Genomic DNA, 11635 nt, shown 5'->3' with positions numbered 1-11635 from the left:
CCCCGACAGCCCCTACCCCGCCCGCGCCCGCTGCCAGTGGACCCTGCGGGGAGACGCCGGCTCGGTGCTGAGCCTCACCTTCCGTAGCTTTGACGTGGCGTCCTGCGACTCGCAGAACAGTGACATGGTCACCGTGTACAACACCCTGAGCCCCGTGGAGCCCCACGCCTTGGTGCGGTGAGTGTCAGGCCTGGAGGTGTCTCCGGGAGCTTGGCGGGACCTGCAGTGGCTTCCTACACCAGGAGGGAGAGGTCGAGGGTAGGGGGACCTGCAACGGGGCTCAGAGGGGTGTCTTGGAAGCTGTTTCCTCTAGGGATCTTGGGCACACTCACATATAGCTGGAGAAGTTTTCAAGACACTGGGTCTGGGATTCGAACCACAGCCAGCTGTGTGAGATCCACCACATCGCTGACTGCCTGGCTCCCTATGACCTGCTTTTTAAAAAAGAAGTATGTTAAGTATGTCCAAATTAGCCAGCCTGTCTCCAAGGGTCATTTCTTTTTTTTTTTTTTTTTTTTTTTAAATTTTTTTGTTAGGTGGTGTCATGGTTACGGTGCTGAACTCACACATGGTCTTCTGCAGTTTGAGTCCTAACCCTGGCAGCTTGCTCCCTCACATTCCCTCTCTCTCTGCCTCTCTCTGGTCAAATTAAATAATAAACAAACAAATAAATAAACCTTAAAAAATAGATGTTTTGCCATAGGCCATGTGTCCTCACCGGACATAAAGAGAGAAGGAAAGTGAGAAATCATCCCCCAGAGGGGATGGCCACACTGAAATCCCTTCTCCTCCATTCTCTCAGGATTTGTTTGCATGCACGTGTGCCTGAATGATTTTCAACCCACCAGGTCTGGGACTTGAAATGTGGTTGACCATGTGGGAGTCCAGCGCCTTAACCACTATACCACCTGCTAGTCCCACCAAGCATCATTTTTAACAGTTGCCAAACCTGGCATTATTCAGAGGCAGGATGGCGGGCATTCGCAGTGTGGGCTGCAGCATGAGCCCTGATGCCTGGGTTTGGATCCCAGCCCTGCCACTTCCTGACTGAGGAATCCCAGCAGTGGCTGGATCTCGCTGTGCATGGGTTTACGACCCCGGGAAGTGGGGATGGGTGCGCCTGCTCCCTAGCACTGTCGGGGTTCTGAGTCAGTAGTTCTACACCCCTGAGCAGCGTGCTGGCGAGTTGATGATGCGGGCTGCTGTAACCACAGCAGCCATTGTCCTTGTGACTGAGCCTGTGGTCTGTTCGGTGGCTCCTTGGTCTGCAGGCGTGGCATGATCTGAGGCTCCGTGTTGAAGAGGGCAACATGACCACTCTGTCCTTCAGCGTCAGTGATCATGTGGCAGGGGCTCACCAGAGGCCCTGTTTGAGCCCACCTTGGCCTTGTGTAGACGGGGTCAGGGCAGGGGCCGGGCTCTGTGGCCGCCTCTGCTTGGCAGCTGAGCCGGTGTGTGGGAAGCTTGGGGGCCGTGTGCTCTCGCTGACGTTTGTCCCTCTGTCCCACAGGCTGTGTGGCACCTATCCGCCCTCCTACAACCTGACCTTCCTCTCCTCCCAGAACGTCTTGCTTGTCACGCTGGTGACCAACACGGAGCGGCGACACCCTGGTTTCGAGGCCAGCTTCTTCCAGCTGCCTAAGCTGAGCCGTAAGGAAGGGCAGGGTGGGGACTGCCCCGTGGGGAGGGGACAGGTCTCACAGGAAGACCTGAGCTGAGGGGACTGCAGACTGCCTGGTCCCCCTAGAAGCAGGAGCCCCCCTGTAGCTGTCGCTCCCTGGCACTGAGGGTGTCCAGCACCCTGCTGTGACACAGCAAGGTGCCCAGGAGCCAAACCAGCCCTGGGCCCCTGTGTCCGCCTGCTCGGCAGGTCCTCAGCCTCGCGCCTTCTCCTGCCTCCTTTCAGGCTGTGGCGGCTCCTTCTGGGAGGCACAGGGGACCTTTCACAGTCCGTTCTACCCAGGCCACTACCCACCCAATATCGACTGCACGTGGGACATCCAGGTAGGGGTGGTTGGGAAGGTCGTGACACGCCAGAATGGTAGACCAGCAGGGTGAGAGAAGGGAAGCCCTTCGGGTCCTGGCTCCTCTGTGCCTGGCTCGCTCCCAGGGAGAGTGGGGGTGGCGGCCCGTGTCTCAGAGGTGCCGCCAGGACTAGCTCGGAGAGCACAGAGAAAGCTCGACAAGTGGCAGCGAGACTGGTGTGTTGGGCACAGAGGGGCCCCTCGCTCAGAGAAGTCAGAAACTCACTCCAGTCTTTCTCCAGCACCACTGCGAGGGCCGGCCGGGGCCTGGTGGTTGAGGTGCCGACTCTGCGGCTCACGTCCCTGTCTGCGGCTTGGAGACATACGGGGGTGGAGAAGTGGCAGAGAAGGGTGGTGTGACCACGCCCCCTAGGGTGCTTTTCCTTCCCTCTGTCCCTGTCTCTGATGAGCACTTGTGCCCTCTGGCAAAACTAAGGGGGAAAAGCAAAACAAAACAAAACTGAAAACAGAAGAGCAGGGCCAGCGGGGTGGCACGATGGCTAAGGCCCTGGAGCCCACGTGCTGACTGCAGTTCGAGTCCCGGAGCTAGCAGTTTGAGAAACATGTCAGGCACAGGTGCATCATGCCCCAGATCCTGCGAGGAGCTTGGGGTTTCCAGCCTTCTGTAGGGCTGGCGTCCTTCCTGCTGCGTCCATGCTGCCCGGGGGCCGGTGGAGGGTCCTGGCTGAAGCGGCGCGGTCTCTCCCCTCAGGTGCCCAACAACCAGTATGTGAAGGTGATCTTCAAATTCTTCTACCTGCTGGAGCCCAATGTGCCTTCGGACACCTGCCCCAGGGACTACGTGGAGATCAACGGCAAGAGGTGCGTACTGGGGAGGCAGGGGAGGGGCCCTGCAGGCTGCGTGCCCAGCGCAGCGTCCCTCCTCACCCTCGCGGTGTCCCTCAGGTACTGCGGGGAGAAGCCTCAGTTTGTGGTCACCAGCAACAGCAGCAGAGTCACCGTTCGCTTCCACTCAGACCAGTCCTACACGGACACGGGCTTCCTGGCCGAGTACCTGTCCTATGACTCCAGCGACCGTGAGTCAGGGGGGCAGGTGGGGCTGTGGGGGGCTGTGTGTCGTCTCCTTGGTGTGTGTCCTTCTGCCTGAGACTCCTCAAGGGGAGATGCTCATCACGCTAGCAGCTTTTGAGGCAAAAATGCCATCTTAGGTACAGCTATGAGGGGCCTTCAGAAAACTTGGTGGAAAATGTATATTGTATGAAAAGTATGAATGGAGTTTCCAAATAAGCTCATATTTAATTCCGTTTTCCATGACGTTTGAAGTCCCTTGTACTAAAAGCAGCCAGCAGACACGTGCTCCCCAGGCCTGGCACTCCTCAGTTGCCAGAGAGCACCTGCACTCTTCAGAGGGAGACAGGGACGCAGGCGGTGGGAGTAGGGGCCGAGGCCACACCCCCACAGGGGCTTGCTGCACCCCCTTCATCCTCCACTCTGCTGGGGTTTGGGGCAGTGAGCACGTGGCCTGTTTCTCCAGCTCCCAGGGCTGGCCACGTGCTGTCGGGCTTCCGTAATCACCAGGCTACAGGGCCAGCTCCCTCAAGGTCACAGGACACAGGAGGGCGAGGCCAGCCAGCCTCTCCTCCGCCTGAGCGCTGGTGTGCCTTCGGTGTCAGACCTCCCCGCTTCCTGCGCCGGCGGCTGCCCGTGGTGGGCTGGGGCCTGCCCGGCCCGGCACCTGACCTGCCCATGTGCTGGGTGCTCAGCAGGGCTGCGGGGCTGGCCCCGAGGGAGGGGTGGGGGAGCTACAGACTCCAGGCCCCCCCTGCCCTGCAGCGTGCCCTGGGAAGTTCATGTGCAAAACGGGGCGCTGCATCGAGAAGGCACTGCGCTGCGATGGCTGGAGCGACTGCACCGACCACAATGACGAGCTGGGCTGCCGTGAGTGCCCCCTGCCCGCCCGGCCTGGCCGTCTCGCCCTTGGCAGGAAGGCCCAGAACGCACCCGTTCCCACCCTGCGTAGGCTCTCGGCCCTCCCCTCTGCTGTGTGGGAGTGTTCTGAGCCTGAGACCGCTCCCGTGCTAGAGGACCAGGGCCACTCCTCTGAGCCTGAGGCCGCTCCCGTGCTAGAGGACCAGGGCCACTCCGGCCACTCCCAGATCCGAAGGCAGCCCCGGTGGCTCTGGGATGACCCAGGTCCCTTGGGGAAGCAGCAAGGGAAAGGGGGCTGCGGAGAGGGCCTGGCCCAGCCTGCCTCACGCTGCCTCCCACCCTCAACTCTGCCCAGACTGCAACGCCACCTACCAGTTCAGGTGCAAGAACGACTTCTGCAAGCCGCTCTACTGGGTCTGCGACGGTGTGAACGACTGTGGGGACAGCAGTGACGAGCAGGCGTGCAGTGAGTGCGGGCGGCCAGGTCCCCTGTGGCTCCTGCCTGGCCGGGCGGGAGGGCGTGTGGCCTGCTAAGAGCCCGTGCTTCCCCAGGTTGCCCTGCTGAGACCTTCAAGTGCACCAATGGCAAGTGTGTGCCGCAGAGCCTGAAATGCGACGGCAAGGACGACTGCGGGGACGGGTCCGACGAGGCCAAGTGCAGTCGCGGTGAGGCCGCCCCCCAGCCTGCCTCCTCAGGGCAGCTGTACCCGGGGCAGCCCGGAGCACTCACACTGTGTCCAGATGTAACAGGCGCAGAGTGCCTGCGTGTGAAGGGGGCCTGCAGGGGGCGTCCCAGACTGCAGGACCTGTGCTGGGCTGGGAGAGCCGCAGCATGGCTTGGAGGGACGGGCTGGGTCAGGGGCCTGCGGTGGACGCTGTGGGCGCCCTCTAGCATCATGGGTACCGACTCCAGGCAGTGCCGCTGAGACCCTGACCTCCTCCCTGCACAGTGAATGTCGTCACTTGCACGGAACACACCTATCGCTGCCACAATGGGCTCTGTGTGAACAAGGGCAACCCTGAGTGTGACGGGAAGCAGGACTGTGTGGACGGCTCAGATGAGAAGAACTGCGGTGAGCAGGGCCGGGGACCGTCGTGCGGGGGCCCACATGGGCTGCCTGGCTCCGTGCCAGGTGGAAAGGGGGTATTTTTCTGGAGGAGAGGATGACTTTGCCATTCAGTCCAGAGACCCATAGGCTCTGTCTGGTCCTGGGGAAGGGCCAGGGCAGCTAACGCCTCAGCCCGACTTCATGGCCGGAGTTCGGGCCCAGTGCTGGTCTGGTCCCTGCTCTGCGGGCACTGCCCCGGGTAGGCGGCCTGGAGGAGAGTAAGCCCGGGCCCCCAGCAGTTTCAGCCTTGCTCACCCGACACTTGCATTTAGCCTGTGTGTTCAGAGGTGCAGGCTGCGGGTCAGCAGGCCTACCTGCAGCCCTCTGCAGGTCCTCATGGCTTCCATCTGCTCTACCTGACACCTGTCCCTCAGTGTGCTACCAGGAGACCCGAGCAAATGACACCCAAGAGACCCAAACAAACCAGCAGGCATGGGATCCCTCGGGGCATGCGTGCAGGGTCGGGGGTTGGAGCAGTCAGAGGGTGCGTGGCTCAGAGAGGCTGCGAGGGGCTTCTTGCGCCACGCCTCCCCAGTAGCACCCTGTAGGCCACGGACTTGCCACCTCTGGCGTGTGCCCTGGGGCTGGGCTGCCCTTCCCCGGCTCACCCCCCGTCTCCCACTGCAGACTGTGGGCGGCAGTCATTCACCAGGCAGTCTCGGGTCGTCGGGGGCACGAACGCAGAGGAAGGCGAGTGGCCCTGGCAGGTGAGCCTGCATGCGCGGGGCCAGGGCCACGTGTGCGGGGCTTCGCTCATCTCGCCCACCTGGCTGGTCTCCGCAGCTCACTGCTACGTCGACGACAGAGGATTCAGGTGGGTTACCGGGGTAGGGTGGTGGGCGGCAGGAAGCCTCAGAGTGAGTCTCTGTGTTTGTGTGGGCTGGCCCCAGGCAGGGCAGTCTGGAGGGGCCGATGCTCCAGGAGGGGCCTGTGGGCTGGGCGTGGTGAGACGCAGCACCCTTCTGGGCCGACCCTCAGGAGGTTCAGGGCGGTCTGGCAACCGCCCCGAGGGCACTGGGCCTGTGCATGCCTGTGATCTGGGGTGGGGTGGGCCTCGAAACCCTGTCGGGGTGCCTCTCTCTGTCTCTGTTTCTTTTGGTCATGGAAGAAAGAAAGAAAAATGCTTAAAAAAAATAAACCCGCTTTTATTAGGGGCTCAGTCTTGGTCAAGCTTGTGTTCGCTTCTCCTCAGGACCTTCTGGCAAGTTAGGTTTTCAGATTCTAGATCTCACTTTAGAGAGGCTTTTCAGAGAGATAGGGGACTTTGCTCGGGGGTGCATGGCTTCCTTTTTTTTTCTTTTAGGTTTCTGTCATAAGGTGTGTGTTCTTGCCAGAGAGGGAAAGTGAGAAAGCACCTCCCGGAGGCATGGCCATGCAGCCATCCCTCTCCTCCGTTGTCCTCCTGGGACTTTGGGCACACACAGACACATGCCTGCTGTGATTCTCAAGATGACGGGTCAGGGCCTCGAACTGTGCTCGACCATGTGGGAGTCCAGTGCCTTAAGCACCACGCCACCTACTGGCCTCTGAGTTGCACAACTTTTTTTTTTAAGAATTATTTAATTTTGGGTCCAGCAAAAATTCTTAATTTTGGTGCAATGATTATGTCGCTGGACTCCCATGTAGTCAACTGTGGTTCCTGGCCACAGCCCAGGAGTCCCGGACCTGGTGGCTTAAAATTCACAATGGGCACATGTGCAGGTGCGCCCAAGATTCAGGCGTCGCTGGGGTCACACACAGCTCTGCACCTGCCTGCTGGCTTGGACCAGGACTCGAACCTGCTCCCACATGGTCCCAGCCTTGGAGCACAGTGCCTCAGCAGCTTGAGCACCACAGCCTGTTTCTAATCTCTGCGGCCAGTTGGTCATAGGATGTTGCTGCTTTGGGGCGTGTCCAGGTCTCTGTCATAGAGGGACTTCCCCCTTGGCAGGGACACGTGACCTGGGTGAGGCCCCGAGTCAGCGCCGAGACCTGTGTCCCGGTAGCCCTTGCCCGGGTCTTGCAGTCTGCTGGTGGTTCTTACGGTCTTGTCGTGATCACGCCATTTCATTTTTTAAAAAATTTTGCCAGTGGGCACATGTCTTGCCAGACAGAGAAAGAGGGAAAGTAAGAAAGCACCCCATGGGGTCACTTCTCCACTTCTCTCTCCTTTCGAGATTTTAGGCCCTCATGCACACACACCCAGCCTGTTTCTCAAGCTGCTGGGTCCAGGACTTGAACCATGCAGGCAACCACCTGGGATCCAGCTGTTGGAACCATTGCCATGGAATTGCCCGAGTGTGACTTCTTATTGTATCATTTCTTCTATGTTATTAGTTTTGTTGTTGTTGTTGTTTGTTTGTTTGTTTTTTGGGGGGGTGGTAAAGAATAGCTTTTATTCTCCCTTTATACTTTTTTTTTTAATTGTCAGAGGGTGCATGAGACAGAGAGAAAGGGAGAGGGAGAAAACGCACCCAGTAGCGCACGCCACGGTCCCACCTCTGTTCTCCATCCTGTGAGGATCTGGGGCGAGCTTTCCAAGCCAGCAGGGCCAGAACTCGAAGCATGGTCGACTGTGTGGGATCTAGCTCCTTTAGCCACTAGGCTACAGGGCTGACTCTAATTATTTTTAAGTTTGTTTTTGTTTTTGTTTATGTTTTTATGAGAGTGTGACACAGAGAGAGGAGAGAGAATGAGAGCAAGCATCCTCAATGGGTCTCATGCTGCAGTCCCCTCCCTGGCCTCCCCAGCCAGATCACGGGTGTCCCTGGTGCTTACAGGGCAGCCAGCATCTGGACCTGCATGGGCTTCCCACAGGTCTGGCTTCTCTTGAGCAGGGCCTTCCGGCCTTCTGTGGCCTTGCCGCCGTGGCCTTGCTGTGGCCTTACTGCTGTGGCCTTGCTGTGGCCTTACCGCCATGGCCTTGCTATGGCCTTACTGCCATGGCCTTACCACCATGGCCTTGCTGTGGCCTTATTGCCGTGGCCTTCTCGCCGTGGCCTTACCGCCGTGGCCTTGCCGTGGCCTTACCGCCATGGTGTGCCGTACATTTTAAAAAGTTGCTTTGATGACTTTCTAGACTCAGGATGGACCGATAGACCCTCCCTTCTTAAACGATTTAATGAGTTCAACAGTCTAACCCTATCATGACTGACAGCACGCACGTCCTGCTTCTGGCTGGTGAGGGCGATCAGACTGGCTGCGCCAGAGCTGGAGGGCTCGCTCGCCTCCTGCTGACACCGAGCGTCCTGGCTTCGCTCTGCATTTTTGCCCCGGGTCTGCCACCGGCTATGTCTCCAATGCATCCAGTTTCTTTCGAGGGAGAAGGCTATTTTGAAACCAAGTTCTGGCTGTTGGCATTGCTTTTAGGCCCGTTTTCCCAAGTCGGAGCTTTGTTTGGGGCCCCGCCCACACCTGTCCCTTCTCACCTGGAAGCTCTCCCGTGTATGCGTACTCCCCACTCAGTCCCAGTGTACATGTGCTCTCAGACGTGCCCAGCCCACTCCGTTCCCAGACACAAACCCAGGAGATAGATCCCGTGGGGTTTTCTGATTCATTTTGTTGCCAGAATACATATACACACACACGATATATTAGGATGTATTTACATACATGTCATATTAGGATGTATTTACATACATGTCGTATTAGGATGTATCTACATATATGTCATTAGGATATATCACATATATGTCATATTAGAATACATTACATACATGTCATATTAGGATACATCACATACATGTCATGTTAGGATATATTACATACATGTCACGTTAGGATATATCTACATGCATGTCATATTAGGATATATTACATACATGTCATGTTAGGATATATCTACATGCATGTCATATCAGGATATATTTACATACATGTCATATTAGGGTATATTTACACGCATGCCATATTAGGGTGTATTTACATACATGTAATATTAGGATATATTTACATGCATGTCGTATTAGGATATATTTACACACATGTCCTATTAGGATGTATTTACATGCATGTCATGTTAGGATATATTACATACATGTCATATCAGGATATATTTACATACATGTCATATTAGGATATATTACATAGATGTATATTTATGTATCGGGTCATCCAGAAAGTCACGACGTGTTTTTGCATAGAAAAACAGAAGAACAGATAATCGGGCCAGTCGTGATGTAATATATGTATTTTATATACATATATATAATTATACCATTGTGCTCAGAGCTCATTGGGCTCGATTTCCGTGCTGTTCCTCGGTGACAGATCCGGTTGTAAGCGCCATGCTTGGCCGTCAGACAGACACGGTTCTGAAGGAGGGTGAGCGGCCAAGGGGGCTGGCGTCTCCGCGGCACAGGTGCTCAGCTGTGGGCACACGGTCCAGCCCTCACGGGAACGCGTGTGGTGCGCATTCCACCGGCTCACAGTGTGCGCACTCCACCGGCTCACGGCTCCTGTCCGTCCTCTGGCCCCTCCAGGTACTCGGATCCTAAGGAGTGGACGGCCTTCCTGGGCTTGCACGACCAGAGCAAGCGCAGCGCCTCGGGGGTGCAGGAGCGCCAGGTCAAGCGCATCATCTCCCACCCCTCCTTCAATGACTTCACCTTCGACTACGACATTGCGCTGCTGGAGCTGGAGAAGCCGGTGGAGTTCAGCACTGTGGTACGGCCCGTCTGCCTGCCCGACGCCTCCCACGTCTTCCCTGCTGGCAAGGCCATCTGGGTGACCGGCTGGGGGCACACCGAGGAGGGAGGTGAGCATCGGGCAGGACCCGGGGGCCTGCAGAGAACCTCTCTTCCCTCCGAGTCTGCGCTGGCTCCCGGGCTGCTGGGCTGCCCCCATGTCCCCTGCCCCGAAGGGAATGGAGGCTTCTAGGAGGAGTAGGGTTTGCAGGTGGGTGCTGGCTGGAAGGCCTGGCTTTGCCACTTGGGGCGGGTTGCTTAAGCTCTCTGTTCATGTTTCTTCATCTGCAAAATGAAGATGCGAGCACCTCCCCCGATGGTGCTTCATGGATGTGAGAGGTGGTGACAGCACCACTTGGTGACCTGGGGAAAAGGCCTGGTGAGCCATGCAGTGTCACCACCTGCTGCAGGAGCTGGCCTCACTGCCGGGGCCCCTTTTGCCTCCACATGAGGGAAGCAGGCCATTCAGTGGCAAGTGATAGACGGCAGGAGTCTGCTGTCACGTTAGCATAGCACAGTGCTAGAAATGTGTAGAAAATCCCAGATTATATTAATTCTCCTAATCAGCTGCGCTAAGAGGCACCGAAGCCTCCCTGTCTGCCTCAGCCCCTCACGTGGGCCATGCCCACCTCTGCCGCCTGGCTGCAGTGTGCCCAGCATGTGGCCACTCCTCCTTGCTCAGCATGGGCATGCAGGCTGTCCACAGACTCTCCGAGGCCCTGACTTCTGCAGGAAGTCCTGGCAGGCTCTCCGGGAGCTGGGTGGGGCTCAACCCTGCCTGTCCTCTCCTCAGGCTCCGGGGCGCTGATCCTGCAGAAGGGTGAGATCCGCATCATCAACCAGACCAAATGCGAGGAGCTGCTGCCACAGCAGATCACACCGCGCATGATGTGTGTGGGCTTCCTGCGAGGGGGCGTGGATGCCTGCCAGGTGCGTGGCCGTGGAGGGTGGGGACGGGGGCGGGAGTGCGGGCAGAGGCCCTGCTGACGCTCAGGGCTTGTTTCACCCAGGGAGACTCCGGGGGCCCCCTGTCCAGCGTGGAGGCGGATGGGCGGATCTTCCAGGCCGGCGTGGTGAGCTGGGGCGAAGGCTGCGCGCAGAGGAACAAGCCTGGCGTGTACACCAGGCTCCCTGTATTTCGGGACTGGATCAAAGAGGAGACCGGGGTGTAGCGGCAGGGGCTGCCCGCCACCCCAGACACGCACACCTGCAGACTGGGGACAGGACTTTGGCCTATGGACAGGCCTACTGGCTGCATCCCTGCCTAGGGGCACCCCCAGAACCGAGACTGTGAACTCCCCAGGATGCTGGAGAACTGACTCTGCCTGAGCCCCTGCCACCCTCAGCCTCCAGCGTGGACTGGGCCGTGGGAGGGCAACAGTGGCAGCGAGCTGGTGGCCCAGAGGGGGCAGAGGTTCGAGGAGCCGCCTCCCCGTGGAGCTGGGGTTCTTCCCTGTAGACCTGCCTCCTCCAACTCTAAGGGCAGCACGGATGTAGCCCCTGGACTGCCTCTGGAGGTGGGAGGGGGCTGCAGGCTCTATCTTGGGGTGCTAGGTCGCACTGTTCCAGACCCCAGGCCCGAAGCACCCTGGAAGGCAGATCTGAGACTGGGGTTGTCTTACCCGCCCCTGGCACGGACTTCAGTGTGTGTATATTTGTGTGCATGAGTAAAACATTTTATTTCTTTGTACATAAGGTTTTTGGCTTTTTCTTACTGGAGTAGGTGGGCTCTCCTCTCTCCTTCCTCTGAGCTCCATTTGCAAGAAACTGGACTCTGATCCCTCGGCACAGACCCCAGCGGCAGACTGAGTAGGGATCACGGTACCTTGTGGCCAGGTCCTGGCTTGTTAGGACAGGGAGGAGCAGCCCAGAGTCCAATCCAGGACAGGAGGAGGTTTGCAGAGGAAGGCCGGAGGAAGCGTGGCTTTGATTTGGTGGAGGAGGCCAT

The 11635-nt window shown here is 58.1% G+C and overlaps 1 protein-coding gene across 1 annotated transcript in view; it reads left to right on the top strand.

The window, feature by feature from the left end:
• Positions 1–11377, top strand: part of ST14 (ST14 transmembrane serine protease matriptase) — a gene marked incomplete at its 5' end in the record, with an annotated part of 13487 nt that extends 2110 nt beyond the window's left edge. The window contains 13 exon segments of the mRNA XM_014588656.2: positions 1–177; positions 1511–1650; positions 1907–2004; positions 2737–2846; positions 2931–3061; positions 3819–3923; positions 4270–4380; positions 4467–4580; positions 4865–4987; positions 5651–5837; positions 9484–9758; positions 10481–10617; positions 10698–11377. Coding sequence (XP_014444142.1) covers positions 1–177; positions 1511–1650; positions 1907–2004; positions 2737–2846; positions 2931–3061; positions 3819–3923; positions 4270–4380; positions 4467–4580; positions 4865–4987; positions 5651–5837; positions 9484–9758; positions 10481–10617; positions 10698–10859 — 1870 coding nt within the window.
• Positions 11378–11635: the final 258 nt, after the last annotated feature.

Source organism: Tupaia chinensis, unplaced genomic scaffold, assembly GCF_000334495.1.
Source record: "Tupaia chinensis unplaced genomic scaffold, TupChi_1.0 Scaffold000292_1, whole genome shotgun sequence".
In the NCBI taxonomy this organism is placed as follows: Eukaryota; Metazoa; Chordata; class Mammalia; order Scandentia; family Tupaiidae; genus Tupaia; species Tupaia belangeri.
The sequence above is the reverse complement of the archived record's forward strand: the minus strand, read 5'-3'. Positions and strand labels throughout refer to the sequence as shown.